Source organism: Gorilla gorilla, chromosome 17 (genome assembly GCF_029281585.2).
Source record: "Gorilla gorilla gorilla isolate KB3781 chromosome 17, NHGRI_mGorGor1-v2.1_pri, whole genome shotgun sequence".
Lineage (NCBI taxonomy): Eukaryota > Metazoa > Chordata > Mammalia > Primates > Hominidae > Gorilla > Gorilla gorilla.
In genome coordinates, this window is record NC_073241.2 from 47355425 (window position 1) to 47375164 (window position 19740).

General features: G+C 46.9%; 2 protein-coding genes across 6 annotated transcripts in view; one reads left to right on the forward strand and one right to left on the reverse strand.

Moving 5' to 3' along the window:
* The window catches only part of LPIN2 (lipin 2), an 88702-nt gene extending 73637 nt beyond the window's left edge, over positions 1-15065 (forward strand). For all 4 annotated transcript variants that reach the window (XM_063699436.1, XM_004059129.5, XM_063699435.1 and 1 more), the window contains 12 exons: positions 570-757; positions 2858-2951; positions 3357-3426; positions 4216-4305; positions 5223-5305; positions 6681-6825; positions 7506-7654; positions 8195-8281; positions 9872-10024; positions 10420-10534; positions 11183-11286; positions 11627-15065. In XM_063699436.1, coding sequence (XP_063555506.1) covers positions 570-757; positions 2858-2951; positions 3357-3426; positions 4216-4305; positions 5223-5305; positions 6681-6825; positions 7506-7654; positions 8195-8281; positions 9872-10024; positions 10420-10534; positions 11183-11286; positions 11627-11771 — 1423 coding nt within the window. In that variant the 3' untranslated portion in view covers positions 11772-15065. The remainder of the gene's footprint in view (positions 1-569; positions 758-2857; positions 2952-3356; positions 3427-4215; positions 4306-5222; positions 5306-6680; positions 6826-7505; positions 7655-8194; positions 8282-9871; positions 10025-10419; positions 10535-11182; positions 11287-11626) is intronic.
* A 2927-nt stretch (positions 15066-17992) lies between these two features.
* The window catches only part of EMILIN2 (elastin microfibril interfacer 2), a 67614-nt gene continuing 65866 nt past the window's right edge, over positions 17993-19740 (reverse strand). For both annotated transcript variants that reach the window (XM_031003661.3, XM_055368520.2), the window contains exon 8: positions 17993-19006. In XM_031003661.3, the coding sequence (XP_030859521.2) occupies positions 18669-19006 (338 nt within the window). In that variant the 3' untranslated portion in view covers positions 17993-18668. The remainder of the gene's footprint in view (positions 19007-19740) is intronic.

Here is a 19740-nt window from a genome sequence, read left to right on the forward strand (position 1 = left end):
TCTTTTTCTAGGTGGGTCTTGCCTCTAGAGAATTTGCTCGTTTAATTTCTCCTTCCTTCTTTGTGAGGTAATAGGCGAACTTAGAAAAGTTTTGGTTTTAAAGAATATAGCCTTGGACTACAGTAATTTTCTACAGGATGTATAAAGTGCCACAGCTTTTTCTAGGACGTTAGGATCAAAGGTTTCCAAACAGCAGATTTTCTTAATTACCCTGTCATTTTCATCATGGAAATGTAAATAAATACTTATAACTATTTTACTCCTTTAATTAAAAATCAGAAAGGCCACAGTTGAAATGTTTGCATTATTGTGAATGACCGTGGTGATTTTGTGACGTATTTACTATATTCACAGTTAATTTCTCACTGGTACTATATTAGGTTATCTTTCATGTCATTTATGATATGATTCTAAACCCTACCTAAGAAAAGTTATGCCTGATTGTAGGTCCATCTGTTCTTTTTAGGGGATGTGTTATTTGGTTTGAGCCCCCAGAGAACCATGCAGTAAACTAGGAATTCAAGGAGTTGTAATAAAGCACATCTTTTTCCCCCATCCCCTGTCCACAGTGAATCGGAGCCCGGCTCCAGGCAGTGGCCCGAGTCTGACACACTCTCTGGCTCCCAGTCCCCACAGTCCGTGGGAAGCGCAGCTGCAGATAGCGGCACTGAGTGCCTCTCAGATTCTGCCATGGACTTGCCTGACGTTACCCTCTCCCTTTGCGGGGGCCTCAGTGAAAATGGAGAAATTTCAAAAGGTACGTTGGGTGTTTGTGCCCCGTCTTCATTTCAGAGAGCAATCTGGTCATCACTTGGTTAAAACTTACCATGTAGCCGTTTCAGGATATTTACATTCTTTGGGGATCTTGTGCAGGTAACAGGTATATTCTGTAATGTCAGACCCTTATACCCTCATTTAAGGTCTTAATTGACACCTCTTTATGGGGTGGCTTTGAGGTAGTGTGCCCTTAAAGGCTCTAATTTCAAATTAAGAGGTTGGGAGTTATCAGGCCGCCTTGTTTTCTGAGCCGCCAGGGTGCGATCATCACATTGCACCAGTTTTCTCATCTGTAAAGTTACAGAAACAATTGTGGAACTGGGGCCCAGCTGCCGTTCTGGAAAGCACTGGGCCTTAGACGTGAATATAGGGCCCTGAAGTTGTAGAAAATTGATTGTCCACTGAGTAAATGGTCTGTCTGGCAAAAATTAGGAGGATTACTTTCTGTATAAGGCTGGAGGGTTGGCCCATGAGAGTAAAGCCCACGAGAGGAATCGGGAGGGAGTTTAGCAGAGATGTCAGGATGCCTATTGGCTGGGCTGAGTGCCGTGTGCATCCGTCCTCAATTCATCAGCATTTTTTTTTAACCTTCCTTTTAAAACTGAACTCTTAGTATTTCTCAGTTTGGCCTGTGGCCCCTGTATGATTTTCTTCTAAGGGAAAATTTTCTTTCCGTGACTAGTGTCATCTTTTGTCTTCCCTCTCCCTTAGAGGAACTGAAGGCGTGATGTGGCAGACTGCATGGCCAGAGGCTCAGGACCATGTGTTCCTGAAGTCTTTCCTTTCCAGGGTCACAGGAAGCTCATTATGCCTCTTCCCTGTCTCTTCATTGTTTGTTTGCTTTATATTTTGCAAGAAATTTAAAGTGTGTTATGGCCAATGGTTCATTCTAGGGACTAAGTTAAATAGGTCACCTTCTTTTTGTAATCCTCTTAAATGTTCAGTTTAAAAAATTATATGCGAGGGAATGCGAAATACAAAATGTAGGTAAAATATAAAAGTTACACCTTTGTTTTAAATATTGGTGACTTAGTCTAGTAGAGTTTATTGGAAGAGGCAGAAATGACAAGTAAATGTAAGTAATACACACATTACCTGGAGAAACAATCCAAGTGAGCAGTTTCTCTGTTAGCCTAGATCTAGGAGAATACAGGTTTAGGAACAGGGTACAAAAATTCATGGGAAGCCCTCATTCACTCTGCAAGAACTTGGGATTTATTTCACAGACCTTGAGCCAAATTCTAGGTTTTTTTGTTTTGCTTTGTTTTGTTTTTTTAATTCTCCAAGCAATTGTAACATATGTTTTGTTGTTGTTGTTTTTGTTATTTAAGACAGAGCCTTGCTCTGTCACCCAGGCTGGAGTGCAGTGGCACCATCTCAGCTCACTGCAACCTCCATCTCCTGGGTTCAAGCGATTGTCATGCCTGCCTCAGCCTCCCAAGTAGCTGGAATTACAGGTTGGCACCACCACACCCGGCTAATTTTTGTATTTTTAGTAGAGATGGGGTTTCACCGTATTGGCCAGGCTAGTCCCTAACTCCTGACCTCAAGTGATCGGCCCACATCGGCCTCCCAGAGTGTTGGAATTACAGGTGTGAGCCACTGTGCCTGGCCCAAACAATTTTAAGATATGTTTTGATATAATGTAGCTTGCTAAAGCTGTAAGACCTCTATGAATATTTCCCAGTTATGCCGTTGCCTGTCAGTAAAGTTTCTTCCTCTGAGAATAGAACTTACAGTTTTCGTGTGTGTGTGTGTGTCTGTCTGTCTTTCTGTGTCTGTCTTCCATCCCTCTCTAGCCACATCTGTATGTATTTTTTTTGAAAGTCTCTGTCATGTCCCTTTTTACTAGTTTGTTTGTTTTCACTGGGAGACAGTGGAAAAGGAGAATAGAAAAGAAGTGTTCTTTCTTGTCCTGGGGAAAAAAGCGTCTGACATTTTGCTTTTGATGAATATTCAAAAATTAGTTTTTTTAGACAGATGATTTTAGCCTTCAATTTCTGCAATGCAGAGAGTATTATAATCTCATATAGGGATTTATGTAATCTCTAACCAAATTGATTATTATTTTACATTGCAGAAAAATTCATGGAGCATATCATTACTTATCACGAATTTGCAGAAAACCCTGGACTTATAGACAATCCTAACCTTGTAATAAGGATATATAATCGGTAAATACTCCTGCTTTTATAATTGTTAAATACTCTTGCAGTTTTTTTACACGAGCCATTTTTAACTGTTACTTATAAAAGTTTTCCTTCTTATAAAACTTGTCATCTCATATAAATTAGCCAATGGGCAATGACTTTGAAGTGAAAGTAAAGCTTCAATTTTATTTTTAAAAGAAGCATTGAAATGTTACTCTGTTTGATAGATTTTACCGCTTCTCTGTTCAGAGAAGTTGTGCTTGAAGCGAAGGTTATTCATGTGACAAAAAATTTAGCTGATCATCTTTATTGAAAAGAATAAGCAATTTTATATGTCACTTCTCTCCTCTCTCCCTTCCTGATTCCCTCCCCTTCTCTCTTGCTCACTTTCACTGTGTAATGGTTTTGCACAATTTTTGTTTCTCACAGTTACTATAACTGGGCTTTGGCAGCTCCCATGATCCTTAGCTTGCAAGTATTCCAGAAGAGCTTGCCTAAGGTGAGGCGATCCACCATCTGCTGCCTTTCCGAAAGCATCGCAGTGTCTAGTACTTACACAAATCCATATGTGCATATTTCTGAACTGGGTACTATTCAAAGTTTTACTTGAGCTTAATATTTAATATAAAAGATCAAAGTCATATGTACCCACTAAAAATATCTCATGCCCAAACTCTAGGGAATTAGCAGGGCTGCCACTTCTTTATTTCATTTTTATTAGATATAAATACTAGTTTCTGATGGTCTGTAAAAGTTGAGAGATTTTACTAATCATAAGTTAAATATGGAATGAATGAAAAAAACTTTTTCTCCCATTAATATGGGAAGAAGCAGCAAGAAGAAGGTGATGTAGCCAAGAGAAGCTTGATATCAGTGTGGTTAGGGCAGATGGTGGCAAACATACCTGTTATGTACAAACTCACAATTGGTTTTTAATCTGTCCACCAAGAAGACATCATCAGCCTAGTTGGTCCTCTTAACTCATGAGAACCACATTTTCCAAAGATAGATAAATGAGATTTGCCCACCTGTCAGCCCCTAAGGTCCTGTATAGCAGACCGCCTGGTCTCATGCCACAGAGCTGTCACAAAGCTGTGCTGCCATGAAAGCAGGACGGGGTCTGTCTCTCAGAGGTGTTAAAAACGCTAGAGGAATCTGGGAGGTGTGAAGAGAGCATCGCTCACGTTCTCACATTCCATAGTAAGGCCCCGTCCTTCAGGCTAGCATAGAAGGTAGGTGCTGTGTGGCCAGTAGATTGCCCAGACTAACCCAGGTTGGTTGTTTTCAGGCCACAGTTGAGTCCTGGGTGAAAGACAAGATGCCAAAGAAATCTGGTCGCTGGTGGTTTTGGCGAAAGAGAGAAAGCATGACCAAACAGGTAACAGACCTAGAGGTCATTGTTTCCGTGGGCTGAAAGAAATGAATCTTTCATTTATTCAAAAAACCTTTTTGTCAGGCACAGGAATTTGGACTGTATAGGGCTATTTTACCATATAGCAGTTTCCATTTTTGAGCACTTAGGACGTGCAGGTGTTGTCCCAAGTGGTCCTTTACTGTAGCTCAGCACTAGAGATGTTTGAGTTGCCATTTCACAGGTAAGGAAACTTGGGTGCTTCACGAAGTCACGTAACTGGTGAGAGACGGAGCTGGGGCAGGACCTTGAGTCTTACTCCAGAGCCTGTGCTCTTTCTGCTTCACTGTATTACCTATCAGATAGGAGCAGAAGGTTATCGTCTGCTTGCATAGTTCTAGATGCAAATAACCAGAATCTGTTCCACCAGGTCTCCATAGAAATTCATCCAGAGAACCATACTAAACAAGCAGCAGAGCAAGTCTTTTTTTCCCCAACACCTTCTGAGAAAGAGGGTTCAGGGAGTTCTCACCTGTTTTTCAAATGTCAGAAGGGAAGTCTTGCCTGAACCAAGTTCATGTCCATGTCAGCAAGGGGGCTGCCTTTCAGTCCCTTCTGCACGTGGTGAGTTACTCCCAGGAGGAGAAGGAAGCTGGGGACCTAACAAGTTTGGGTCGCTTGTATTATGTTTTGTGACTTGAAATGGTGCTCTTAAAATGTTTTACTTCTGGGTCTATAGGGACAGTGATTTGCGTAGAAGCACATGACTTCTGTCTTAGGTTTCTAATTCTTTGGCTCAGAATAGAGAAAGTCTGGTTTTTGAGCATTTTTAAGTTGTGGGTTCAGAAGGCAGTTGTGTTCTTTCCTAGAGAGGGCTGCTGATGAACTTGGCTTATCTGTAGGGAAAAAATTGCATGTTGCCATTATCATCTTGCTGTTAACAGCTGCCAGAATCCAAGGAGGGAAAATCTGAGGCACCGCCAGCCAGTGACCTGCCATCCAGCTCCAAGGAGCCGGCCAGTGCCAGGTGGGTGCCCTGTCCTCTGCCCAGCTCATAGCACTCAGGCCCTCTAGCAGGGCCATTACTTCTAAGTTGATTTTGGCAGCTTGTTTAGTTCTTGGGAATATCTTCTACAGATATTACATGCTGTGATATATTTGTGCCATTCAGCAGATGACAACTGCTCTTCTAAAAAACATCACCAGCTTAGAAAAATAAATACCCTACCTCCTTGTGGAGCCGTGGCATCAGCGTATGGGAAGGGGTTATGAGGAATGTTTTAGCCGTGTTGTCCCTGGTGCCTCTGCTCCCCCTGCATCCCATCCGGAGCCAAAGGGAGACATAAAAAATAATCTCAAGGTTGGCTTGGGTGGGTTTCATTTCCTGGAAGAAACAGCATTCTTTGGACAGTTAGGGTGAGCAGCCCTGAGAGGAGTTGCTCGCGATACGCCGTGTTCCTGCTTCTGCCTGTCCACCTCCCCCAGGCCAGTGCATGCTTGCTTCTCCCAGCCCTTGGCTGTCTCATTTATTGTCTAAGGCTGAGGGTTTATTTTCTTGCCCCTTACTACCCCCCATCCTGTATCTTTTAAGGGGTGTCTAAAATTTTTCTTACTAGTTTTTGTTTTTTTCTAGAGGCTCACTGTGTCACTCAGGCTGGGGTGCAATGGCATAATCATAGCTCCTCGGCTCATGCAATCCTTCCTCGGCTCATGCAATCCTGCCTCGGCCTCCTAAGTAGCTGGGACTACAGGCGTGGGACACCATGCCTGGCTAATTTTTAAATTTGTATTTTGTAGAGACAGGGTCTTGCTGTGTTGCCCAGGCTGGTCTCAAACTCCTGGGCTCAAGCAGTCCTCCTGCCTCAGCCTCCCAAGTAGTTAGGACCACAGACAAGTGTCACTACCCCTGGCTAATTTTTAAATGTTTCGTAGAAACTGGGTCTCCCTATGTTGCCCAGGCTGGTCTCAAATTCCTGGGCTCAAGGTGTCCTCCTAACTCCGCCTCCCAAAGTGTTGGGATTACAGGTGTGAGGCACCGCACCCAGCCGGAGTTTGTTAAATCATTGTAAGCGATTATGTTTTCTTTGATTTGTGCCTTGTGAAACATACATACCCTCTTCAACAAGAGTCAGTAGACCTTCTAGCATTCACTGGGCATAGCAGAAAATAGCAGGTCATAGTCAGAAAGTAAGTGCTTGCCAGTTATGAAAGTGGCCTTATCAGTTAACAATATGAATATTTCAGGCGTACAGAGCTGTGGATATGGGAGAATGGCAGAAGGGATAACTGTACCCATTCCTAGAAAGGATTTAGGATATCTTTATTTTCTTGATCCTAAATGAAAAGCTCTCATCAATAAAATGCCCTGCTGCCTCTTCCGTAACTGGGCTAATGTTGAACAGGCCGGCCGAGAATGACTCCTCGAGTGATGAGGGGTCACAGGAGCTCGAAGAATCCATCACAGTGGACCCCATCCCCACAGAGCCCCTGAGCCACGGCAGCACAACTTCATATAAGAAGTCTCTCCGCCTCTCCTCAGACCAGATCGTGAGTCTTGCATGATCCGTGTTGTCCAGTAGGACTTATTTTAGTAATGGTTTAATTTGATGCACATCCTCTTCTGTCCACACGTCCCCAGCTGCATACACGCCACACGGCATGGTCATGTCAATGCGTATCCACAGTGGAACCACGACCGCCGCCCCCAAGAGCTATCAGGCCCACCTGGGGAACCTGTGGCTTGGGTCCTGCCACCCACCCCAGACCTCCTTCCTCCATCTCTTGAGAGTCAGTCGTACACAGCTAACCCAGCGCTGAGCCAGGTACTGTCTCTTAGGAGCCACAGCAATAGAGAAATGACATTTTAGACACAATTTCTCCTCTTATTTCACACCCTGACTTTGACCCATTTTCGGTATGAAAAGGTCTTGCTGGGACCAAAGCAGGCTGTGGCTAAAGCAGTAATTCTCAGGTGTGGAATAAGAGTAGTAGACCTTTTGCTTTGTGGGTGTTCAGAGAAGTCCCTGGAATCCCAAGATACTGTTCAGGCAGTGGCTCCCTCAGCACTGTTAGCTGCGCTGGGCACAGGGTGGGCTGTGTCTAAGACCCCGGAAACCATCCTGCCTCTTGTTGGGATTCCGAGACACCAGTTGTTGTTCTGTAAATTTTTAAATCGTTTCAAACTATGTTTTCAGCTGATTTTCTTTATTCTTATGCTTTTTAAAAAGGCAAAACTGAAGCTCCACGATGGACCAAATGATGTTGTGTTTAGTATTACAACCCAGTATCAAGGCACCTGTCGCTGTGCAGGGACCATTTACCTGTGGAACTGGAATGACAAGATCATCATTTCTGATATTGATGGGACAATAACCAAGTAAGCTCAATCCTTCAGGTGGGTGGCAAGGAACAGCCCCGTGCTCAGGGAGGGGCAGGCACTGTGTGGTGGGGAGTTCCCCACCGGGGGCTCGAAGCCCTCAGCCAAGGCATTTTATAAGCCATATGCCCTGAGGCATCCCCAGTATAGTCCACATGGGGTCATTTTTTTGCATGGAGGAGATGGTGAGGGTGCATAACAAATGTCAAAAATCACTTTTGGAAAGATTTAGTTATTTGGTTTCAATTCTGATACGAAAACAAGCCCCTTGACATTGGGGCGGAGGAAAAGAGAATGTGTGGCAGTCAGTTACCTCCGAACACACACATCTGGCGCTCGTGAGACTCCGCTTTCAGAAGCACCTCAGTGGGTGCATTTGCATGGGATGGCCTTGCAGTTGCTTGAAGCTGTGATTAAATCCCCTTTCAAGAGTGTCCCGCCACCAATTAGTTATTGGCAGCTGATAGTCAACCAAATAGGAAAACGCTGTATGTGTTTGATTCCTGATAGCTTCTTTTCCTGTTTCTACCGTCTTCTTAGGTCGGATGCTTTGGGACAGATTCTCCCACAGCTGGGCAAAGACTGGACCCACCAGGGTATAGCAAAGCTCTACCATTCCATCAATGAGTAGGTACCCTCCCCACATGTTAACTCGCTCTGGTGAGCTGGAAGCTTGCTTTAAGAACTATAGAACAATGGTGTAAGTGTTCAGTCCACATGAGTCATGTGTTTATGCTGAAGCATTCCCGCTCTTCCTCACTCCTTTCCCGTTGATGGTGTGGGAGCCGTGTGCACCTGGCATTGGCATCGAACCTGTGTCATCTCAGTTAATCCTCACAGTGCTGTGTTTCAGGCACTACCTACATCTATAACTAGAATGACAGTTATTTTTTAGCTAGAATTTAATAAGATAGCTGATTTTCATTTTTGGTTTATTTTCTGGGTATTTTAAAATTTTTTTTTTTTTTTTTTTTTTTTTTTTTTTTTTTGAGATGGAGTTTTGCTCTTGTCGCCCAGGCTGAAGTGCAATGGTGCGACCTTGGCTCACTGCAGTCTCCACCTCCTGGGTTCAAGTGATTCTTCTGCCTCAGTCTCCCGAGTAGCTGGGATTACCGGCACATGCCACCACGCCCAGCTAATTTTGTATTTTTAGTACAGATGGGGTTTCATCATGTTGGTCAGGCTGGTCTTGAACTCCGAACCTCAGGTGATCTCCCCGCCTCGGCCTCCCAAAGTGCTGGGATTACAGGCATGAGCTGTTGCGCCCAGCCTTAAAATTGTATTTCTTTGAGTAGATAGTGCACGCATGCATGAGGGAAATAGTTCTTGCATGGGCTGCTCTCTCTTGGGGCACCCTTTGAGGGGAAGATAGCCATGCCATGGCCTTTGTGCGTTCCTAATACATATATTACATTGATCTGAAGAATCTCAGTGTCTTCAGCATTAGTTGAGAATACCATAATATGAAAATTACGAACATGTCAGTTACCTGGGTATAATTTTGCTTCTTGTCTGATGGAGTGGTTTGCATCTTGCACATTGCCTTTATAAATAATATCCCCTATATTTTTTCTTTACAGTGGGTAATTTAAAGATAGTCCAAGGTTTTTTCTGTCCTCTAATCTGGCTTTCATGGACTAGATGCTGAACATTTTATATCAGTACTTACAAACTTAACATAATCCTTAGTTGCCTGTACCTCCATTTTTTTCCCACGTTTTCCATGGAAAGGTGAAACCTCTATAATCCTAAGCAGTTTCCTGCTAAATTTGAGAATTTGGTTTTCACAGTATATGAGAGGAAGTTTATTTGGATCTTTTAAAAGAAAAGTGTGGGTTGGGCATGGTGGCTCACACCTGTAATCCCAGCACTTTGGGAGGCTGAGGTGGGCAGATCACCTGAGGTTAGGAGCTTAAGACCAACCTAGCCAACATGGTGAAACCCTGTCTCTACTAAAAAATATAAAAATTAAGCCGGGCATGGTGTCACATGCCTGTAATCCTAGCTACTTGGGAGGCTGAGGCAGGAGAATTGCTTGAATCCAGGAGGTGGAGGTTGCAGTGAGCCGAGATGGCACCACAGCACTCCAGCCTGGGTAACAGAGTGAGACTCGAAAAAAAAAAAAAAAGAAAGAAAAGTGTGAGTTTTTTTTTTGTTTTTTGTTTTTTTTTTCTCTTAGCCAGAACATGTGGGCTAACAGGGTGTGTTTTCTTTCAGGAATGGCTACAAGTTTCTGTACTGCTCGGCTCGTGCCATCGGCATGGCCGACATGACCCGTGGCTACCTACACTGGGTCAATGACAAGGGCACAATCTTGCCCCGGGGCCCCCTGATGCTGTCCCCCAGCAGCTTGTTCTCCGCCTTCCACAGGTACCTCTCCGGCAGGCAGCCCACCGCCCCAGCATGTGGGCGGGGCTGGGCCCAAGGTAGGGGGATGTGTGGGAACAGAAGTCAGATGTTGGAGCCGCCACGCCTCTCCCAGTTCTTTGGTCCCTGGTGGTGTCCTACCACATACTGCTCACTTGCCATGTGGTGGGCCTGGTGAAGAAAGGCAGGTTCTAGGAACCATCAAGTTTTCTCCTTCCCTAAACTTCATCACTCAAATTTTCTTAGTTATCAGACTGGCAAAGAAGGAGAAAGAAAGATTCCAGTTACAAAGGATTGAAGAAATTGGGTGGTTGTGAGCACTAAAATTTTTTTAGGACCACTCACTGGGGAAGACGACCATTTTGAGATTGGTGATTGTATTTGTATTTTTTTCTTAGAGAAGTGATAGAAAAGAAACCAGAGAAGTTCAAAATTGAGTGTCTAAATGATATCAAGAATCTGTTTGCCCCGTCTAAGCAGCCCTTCTATGCTGCCTTTGGAAACCGTCCAAATGTGAGTATCTCCTGGGCTCTGGGTTCTGATGTGGGTAAAATTCAGAGGGATGTACTTCGTGGGGTGTAGCCATGTCCCAATTCTCAAAGCAGTTTTGTAAGCAAAATGAGACATCTGTTCTGCTTGTTCGGTTTTCACTTGATCTATTCCAAATATCTATAGCAACTGGGGAGGTCCTGTAGGTGCAGATCTGCCCCAGAATTTATACGAAGGACGCTTTTCCATCATTTCTGTGGCTGCCATTCCATTTCCTCAGGCAGCTCCGGCTCCTCTTCTAAGCAGTTCTAAGCTGCGTCCTTGGATCACCCCAGAGCCAGGGTCAGTGCTGGCCCTTCGCTAGCACTTCCCAACCTGCCTCCCTTCTGCAGGGCCATCGGGCCTCAGGTGTGCCGAAGATGTGGCCTCTCTGGCCTCTTCTGCGCCAGGGCCCCTGGCTTCCCCTTGGTGGCTGCCCAAGTTTTCTGACTCTCCAAGCACCACTCTGTAGTTTAGGTTTGTCTAAAGCTCAGTTTCGGTGGCAACTGCACTGTGCCGCCTCCGCATGTTTTCTGTCGAGTCTGTCTGTGCAGTGCTTCTGGCTCACAAGGAGCCTGAGAAGTATCTCCTGAATTCTCCCTGGAATCACCCGCTTGCTATTTTCTTCTGCAGGATGTCTATGCCTACACACAAGTTGGAGTTCCAGACTGTAGAATATTCACCGTGAACCCCAAGGGTGAATTAATACAAGAAAGAACCAAAGGAAACAAGTCATCGTAAGTACATTCTCAGCTCTCAGCCCAGCGCCCTGCAGCCAGGGGTACAGTTGGGGACAGACAGACCCTGTCCTTTTCCCCCTGATCCTTGAGATCAGGCCCTGATCAAAGGATCAGCTACATCTCCTCTGTGGGTATCTCTCTTTCACAATATCTGTTTGAGGGGTCTCTGGTTATCCTAGACTTGTAAGAGGGAGTTTGAGCCCTGTGATGGGACTGAGGCCTGCCTCTGAACCTGCCCACCTGAGCAATCTGAGTGACAGCTTCACAGCCCCCCATCTTGTGCCTTTGACCGATCTTGAAGTAATAGCCTGTGCCTCTTCCCCAACCTTTCTCTTAGGTATCACAGGCTGAGTGAGCTCGTGGAGCATGTGTTCCCCCTTCTCAGTAAGGAGCAGAATTCCGCTTTTCCCTGCCCGGAGTTCAGCTCTTTCTGCTACTGGCGAGACCCGATCCCTGAAGTGGACCTGGATGACCTGTCTTGAGGCGGCACCTCAGTGGGTGGGCAGGGCTTGGTCCCCCTCCCCACAGCAAGGGAAGGCAGCTGGCTCTTCTGCTGACCTCAGATACCAGCCTTCCCCAGCGGGGACGGGTGCTTCTGGAGCTGGTCCCGCCACCCTCCTTTGCCTTCCCAGGCCGGCTGCTCAGGCTCCGTAGGTCTGCAGCTCAGCTCCTGGAAGGAGAAGGGAGGAACTGGGCCTGGGGCTGGAGGCCTGGGATCCTTCCTTCGTGGGTCACACACATATTTCCTGCTGTGAGCTGGGGCCTCCTTCCATTGCATCATTTTAAAGGAAGAAAAAAGCAGCTAAAAAAGAGTGGACCAAAACACTGCACACAGTGAAGTGTTGCAGTTTCCACTGGGCAGTTGAGGTGGCTTCTGTAACCAGGGCTGTCTTCAGATGTCAGGGTCCCTGAACTGCTGCGGGCCCAGTCAGTGATGCTGGCTGAAGCTGCCTGTGCACGTTTCTTCTCTGGGCGCCTCATTTCCTGCTACACTGAAGGGGTCAGCTGCTCCAGTGGGCCAAGTTGGGCAGGACCCCCGCCCCTGCAGGGCCCATGCACCAGAGCCACTGAGCCCAGTCCCATAAACCTGGCCCTTTTTGGGGAAAGATCCCCACAGAGCATCCTCCTCTCATCTGTGACAACTCCACGAGCCCTTAATTTCTTAGACCTCACCAGAAGAACAGGTCTCACAAATATATATTTGATGTCTGTAATAAAAGTGGGAAGGTGGGTCTTAAAACAGACCAAACCCCGCCCCGCCCCCAACAACTCTGCTTTTAGGGAGGCCTCAGAAATGCAGATAGGCGGTTGAGTGGGGTCCTGGGAAGAGCGCTGGATCCCTCTGCTTGCTGCCTGGTGTGGGCCTTTGGAAAGCATCTTGCCTTGGGACAGGATTTCTAAAATTCTGTGATTCAGATTTGTCAGGGAAGCACAGTGAAGCTTGCTTAAAGGCACTGGCCAGCAGTGTGTGACTTTGGCTTTTGGAATCACACCCTGTAATCAGGCCCGTGGAAGCAGTGTCAAAGAGGGGTCTTGGAGCTCCTATGGAGCAGACTGCCCCCCGAGCAGTGTCCCCAACCTAGCCCTGTGAGACCCCATGGGGACACGGGTGCCTACGTATTTTCACTAAAATATACATGGTAGCTCCATTTACTGATGCGGTTGTAATGAGCTCACATCATGTCTGAAGAGATGGCACCAGGGAAAGGTGTGCCATAGCTGCTCCAGAGCTTTTGGTATGCTGAGTGTTGACAGAGCTGCACTGTTAACATCAAGAGAACTGTCAGGAGCCCAGAACCAGCCCCAGGTCTTGGTCTCCATTGGCGAGAACACAGGACATGGTGGTTCCTGAGCAGAGAGGGATCTGCAGATACAGGCTTGGTGCTCGGGGTGGTCTCATGGCCAGCTCCTCATGCCCCTGCCGTTGTAGTGGAACCTCTGCATGTTTTAGTTTGCTTCACCTAAAATAATGCTGATCTAGAGATAGAGAAATAGGGGTGGTTATTTTTCCAGATTGGAGAGTTGAAAGTCCCTGACTGATTTCAGCCATTTTTCCTAGTGCTTGTCGGATGCAGAGACAGTGTTGAAATCCCCTAAACACAGTTCTCAGTGGCAAAACCTAGGAAGGCTCATGTTCCCAGAGAAGGGACCACATGAGCCTTCTCCCATGCAAAGCTTCCCCCAGCTTAAATAGTTCATAAGGACTAATTGTTTAATGAGTTTATTTATCTACAGTAGGTTAGGGATCCTGGGTTCTGTTTATAAGAAGTTCTACCCAGTTTGTGAATTCTAGTACAGCAGCCATGCAGCCACCTTATTTCATAGATGCCATCTGTGTGTCCTCTTGACTACCTTCTATTTAGAGGAAGAATGAGAGCTTTATGTGTTTAACTGAGCTTATAGTAGGACTTCTTTGTATATGTATGGTACTGAAAAATCTTAATATACATCTTTAATCCTTTTTAGGTTGTCCTTTAAAGAGTTTTTGACTAGTTTCTTTTTCTTGACAGCTCTTCTCTTTGGACACATGGGCCTTCTTAGAGGTTTCAGTCTAGGACCCGGCTCTCCTGGCCCTGTGTTGAGGGTAGCTGGTCCCTCTGTCCCTCTGTCTGCTAGCACTAGACTTTGTTGCTGCAGATTGATCCAGTGGGTACATAGGCTAATTAATGTGAGTCTTTTTCCTTGTTTAAAGGAGTCCCTCTTGCTGAAAGTAGATGATTACTATTGCTGTAGTGTTAGGAAAGTATTAAGTTTGTGCTGAAAATCCATTGCCATTTGGTACAAATGACATTTGTTCTTTCTGTGAAAGAGATGCCCTCGAGTGTGTTTGTACACAAACCCTTAGGATGGTGAGTTGAAGCATCACCCTCACGCTATCTTCAGTGACGGGTGACGGCTCAGGGAGATGGCAGGCAGATTGGGCTCTAAGTCATTATTCTCTCAGTTACTCCATTGGTGAAATGGCCCTTTCCCTCTTTGCAGTTCAGTCTAAGTCTCGTATTTGCTTTGCTGTCTGTGTGCTGAAGCTCGTCCCGTGTGAGTTGCTGTCTGCCTCTTGTCAGGCTGTGAGGTGCTTGTGTAGACCTGGAGCATGCAGGCTGCCTCCGTTTTTGGGTACTGTGTTGTGTTTTGCTCTGTCTAAAAACATCTGCCTAGTTTTCAGCTGGAAAAAGAAAAAACTTAAAAATGGGATGTCCTAAAATGAAAGCTGCTCAAAGTCACAGAACAACCAAGGGACAAAGGAGATCGGATGACTGGGAAGCGCTGGCCCGGAACAGCCCCTGCAACTGTGGGGCCTGCACACAGCCCTTCCACAGTTGGCACTGCAGGTGCAGGCCAACCCTTTAAAGAATAAACAAGGAAGTCAGCTCTTTCACTTTTTACAAGTTGGCAAAAACAGACTTCCAGGGAATTTCGATGTTTTCCCATGTTGTAGAGCTTCCAGGGTTTAATAAAACTGGTTAAAAATTGAGTCTTTCCCTGAAGTAAGTGCTCTTTCCAGATGAAAACTACTCTTTTGGTTTTGTTTGAAAGTAAGAAAGGGAGGGGAAACTTTGCTCTTTTAATAATTATGTTCAGCCTATGATGAAGTATTTGATTATTAGACAGCAATGTTGTCACTAATAAGTTTTAAGTTGTCCAAAGTTAATTGTAAACATCAGTACAGTACTCTTAGTTACAGTAAAGCAATTGTCGCAAGATGAATGGCTAATATTTTGGTGCAGTGTTTGATGTTCAAAACAAAATGTTACAACAATAAACGAACATAAACTGAATGCATTTGGCTCTTTTCTTCAGGGGACATTGAAACCATCTTTCTAGATTCTTGCCAGAAATTGGTAATTTCCATAAATTAGCATCTTGATCTTTGCTGACACTTAAATTTGTTTACAGCAGGAGCTCCTTTTTGTTGCTTATTCTTAAAACCTAGCTTCAGAAGTGCAGCTACACCCCCAGGAACTAACCTCTTGCTTTGTACCTTCTGCCAGGAAATGACCCATCCATATGTGACTTCTGCTGTGGTCTCGCGGCTGTCCAGGAGGCTGTGTTTACCTCCTCTCCCTAAGCACTTGAATTCCCTGGGAGTCCTGTCCAGAGCCCCTGGACACCCCACCTTTCCTTAAACCCTTCCTTAGGGTGGGTATGATTTAGCAATCAATCCTGATGTTTTCATCACAGAGTCAGAGTGACCTTTGATCAAAACCACACCGCATATATTACTTACGTGGTGATCTTTTGTCCTCTCAGATTGCTGGGCCCTTACCAGATGCAGCATATGCTGAACCCTGCATCCCAAAGGCCCTCCACAGGAGCGTGTGTTCAGGATGGAAATGTTTGCATTCCATGCCTCCTTGCCATGACGTGATGGCAACCATGGGTCTTTCTTTGGGAATGCAAAAGAAGAGCTCAGGGAAATTGGTTACAAAGGAAATGGTCTTTACCCAGAGTAGCTTTGAGGGCTTCAGGGGAGCAGTGGACTTTGCATACCTGAGCTCTGAGGACGTGACTGCGTGTGGCTTCTTTCTGTTTTGCCCCGCACCCATTGGAGTTGGCATGTGTCCTTCCGTTTTCTTTCCCGTTTATAGGATGGCATAAGGAAAATACACATTTATGTTTAGAAAGGGGCTGTGGTGTGGATTGGATATGTGCAAAAGCTGGGTTTCCAAGCTTACAGGCATGAACAAAGTGACTCCAATCACAAATACTCCCTGTCAAGCTGCAAATACATAAATTGTGAGAAAATTAGTCACCTGGGAAAGCTAGATTAACATGCCAACCAGGAAGTAATTTCAAATGCAGTTTAAGGTTTGCATTTATTGACGATACCATTTTGTTTTTAATCGTGTAAATGAGGCCATTTGTTAGTGTTACGTGGAGGTGAGGAGGGGATGTCACAGTCCTTCTCTACTTAAAAAGTGTCCTGACCTTTTCTCAGCAACAACTTGATATCAGAAGTTGTGAACTTGGCTGGGCGTGGTGGCTCATACCTGTAATCCCAGCACTTTGGGAGGCCGAGGTGGGCGGATTGGCTGAGCTCAGGAGTTCGCGACCAGCCTGGGCAACACGGTGAAACCCCGTCTCTACTAAAATACAAAAAATTAACCGGGCGTGGCGGCATGCACCTGTAGTCCCCGCTACTTGGGAGGCTGAGGTAGGAGAATTGCTTGAACCCGGGAGGCAGAGGTTGCAGTGAGCTGAGATCACGCTACTGCACTCCAGCCTGGGCGACAGAGTGGGACTGTCTCCCTGCCAAAAAAAAAAGTTGTGAACTTGTGCCTGATTCTGTCTCAGGGTTTGGTATGCCTCTGACTCGCAGGCACTACTTCAGGGGTGATGACTTCTTGAAGGGCTGCTTCGAACCCCACAGCCTTAAGCTCAGCTGATCTTGTTGTTCTACTACCTGTACAAAAAGACAGCCTTTCCCTTTCTAAAGATGTCTCCTAAGTGGGCCAGGATCCACCTGTCATCCAGCTTTATCTCAAAGTAGAGGCAGGCTCCAGCCATAATGAGGCATATTCTGTTTTGCCTGTCTTGAATACACAGAGCTGAGATTCACCATTGTTGGTGAATAGAGATGCACTGAGAGGAGGACTGGGTTTTACCCGATGTTCCAGACCCATCTACGGAGTAGGGAAAGCAGCAGGTAGTCATCACCCACCTTTTGCCTGGGCCCTGCCCCTGCAGCTCTTGAGCACGTCCCCCTTGGGCGCCGAGTGCGGTCTTTTCAAAAGGAGCGTGAGAGGAGAGGAGAGGGCGATGGCGCGTGCCGGCTGGGTTTACCTGAGAACACTGCTGCACTGGGGCGCTTTCCATGAGTCATTCCTAGGACAGCCAAGGATACTCTGACAGCTCTCTTTAGCCAGTTCCCCAGCTGTAGTAATGGGGTGAGATGCCATTCTCCCTCCTGCTCCTGGACAAAGAGGTCCACATTTTAAATAGTAAAACGGCAAACCTTTAGTTCTTGCTGATGTCTTCCTAGCTGTGGCGGGGGGAGTAAATAGGGACTCTGCAGTGTCCAGTGGCCACCCTGTAAATTCATTTGCAAACAATTCTTAAAGCATTTTTTTACAGCATAAGAGCATCTTCTGGGCCAAGGAAACTGCAGCTCTTGTTTCTACCGTCCAAACCTTTCCCCAGTGGGACTTGATTAACCAGTAGGTTTTACCAACCTGATCCACAGAGACTACCTTGAAGTAAGGGTGCTGAGAGGTCTCCGTGGCCGCTGGTGACAGATTAATACTCCCGGGCCTCTCCTCAGTGGAGGCGTCTCGCTGTGTGAAGATGCCGTGTTCTCAGATGGGCTCAGCTGTCAGCGTGTGGCCAGCGTTAGGTTGAGCCTCCTGCTGCTTAGAAACCCAAGAGCTCGGCGAGCTGTGTCTGCTGGAGATTGGTGCAGTGAAGCATCAGGGATCAAGTTAGCCTGAGCAGCTGCTGTGGGATCTGAGTGCAGCATCCCCAGAGGAGCCGCTGCAGCTGCAGATGACATGGGGCCTTGACCTCCGTGCACATCTGGTCCGTCTTCACAAGCCAGAAACAAAACCCAAGTGTATAGCTTGGATGCGGAGGGGTAACAGTTTTGTAGCTGAGATTAGTTTTACTCAAGATTACTTTCTGTAGCCCTTTTTGAAACAAAAAATTTCTTAAGTTTGCTTTTTAGCAACAACTCCCGATCTGTAAGGGACCACACTTAAATTAACAAAAGTAACTGGAAATGGCTTTACATCTTTATTGACACTCCCTGTCTTTGCACTTAAATTGTACATGCCATTTAAGGAGCCCAACAAGCTTTGGGAACAGTCTCTAACGCATCCCTATTTGCAGCTGGGCCAAGGCCCGCCTGAGCAGGCTAAGTCCCAGGCGGCAATGGTGAGCCAAGCGTGGAACAGCCCAAACTAAAGTCGGGGTCTCTGTGCGGTGGCACGGGCCACTTCGGCACTTCAGTGTTTAAACTTCTGCGTGCAGTGTAAAGACAGCTGGCCACAGTGCTGCCCTGCAGTAAAGACCAGCCACAGTGACCGGCTCTCCCCTGCCTCCCTCCTCCCAGCCCACAGTCAGACAGAGCCTCTGTGGCAAGCTCAGGCCCAGTCCAGGGCCCTCAGAGTGTAGAGACAGGTGGAGGCCTTTCCAAGTCTTCCAGTTGTCCAGTTAGAGTGGCAGAAAAGTCAGTGGCCACATTCACCGTGTGCCTCACTCTTTGCAGCCTGGCTGGATGCAGTAAGGTATGGTGGCCTCAACAGTGAGGAATGGTCTTTATGTTGGGGACAGGTGGTGGGCATATGTGGAAACTCTAGCCCCGTGCTTCCATTACATACAAAACCGAATATATTAAAGCTTTAGAGTTTTTACAACTATCTTCCCCTGACGTCTCCCCAGCCACCTTAGAGGTGGGAAAGGAAAGGATATAAGAAAACCCCACTAAATGTGGAGTACATTTCGTCAAAGTCTGTGTGAGCCAGCTTGCCCCCAGTCACCACGACGTTGACTGCATCTCCCGCCTTCAGGTGCACGATGAGGTGGAATGCCCCCGGGCCCCCACAGGTATGCAAAGCCCCTGGAGGGCGGTGGTATTCCAGGAACTCTCTCCTGTACCCAGCGGTATGCAGCTGGGCCACGCTGGCGTTGGAGACTGACAGCACTGCTTCCACGTAGGCGTCTCTCTCGGGGGTGAGGGTGGCCGTGATCAGGTAGCGCCCGTCATAAGGAGCCGTGAAGACCCCTGCGGGGAGAAAGGCAAACGCTGTGCTCACCTGCTGTCGTCACAGCCCTTGCCATGGCAGTAAGTGGCCCCCCAGTGATTAACCTGGGCCTGGGAGACCAGCCATCTCTGTCTTCCCATGGCAGCTGGCTGCCTGCCTCAGCTTGTTTTTATGCTCATCCCCTACAGCCTACCAGTGATGGAGAGGCCACCTTAGCCCATACCACTTTTTGCCATGGGCCTAAGAATGCCTCTTGGAGGCATTCCTTATTGGAAGCACCTAAAGGCTAAAGTCAACCTCAAAGCTTGGCTGCTGGGCAAAATACCCGTGAGGCAGGGCCAATAAAAACGAAGCTTGCCACCAACCCAGGGAGAGGCAGACATGGCACCTTGTAACCCCAGGGGCCATGCCAGGCTCCTCCTGTAAGAGTCCCATTCTCCCCATGCTGGGCAATGGCCAGAAGTGAGCACTGATACTCAGCCCATGACCCACACGTTCTGGGCCCAGGGTGGGAAAGGAAGTGGTGGCCAGAGGTGAGGAAGGTGGAAAGATCTGTACATGTCACAATTCGCTAAGCAGAAGCAGCTGTAGGGGGCCCCACAGCTAGGAGAGGCAGTGCCAACACCAAATGCCGGCAGGAATGGCCATCACTCACGGGCTCCACAGTGGACACCGGACCTTGCCGCTGACCACAAGCCAAGAGTGGACATAAAACGGAGGGCCCAGGAGCTAAAAAGGGTGGTCCTGGCCATGC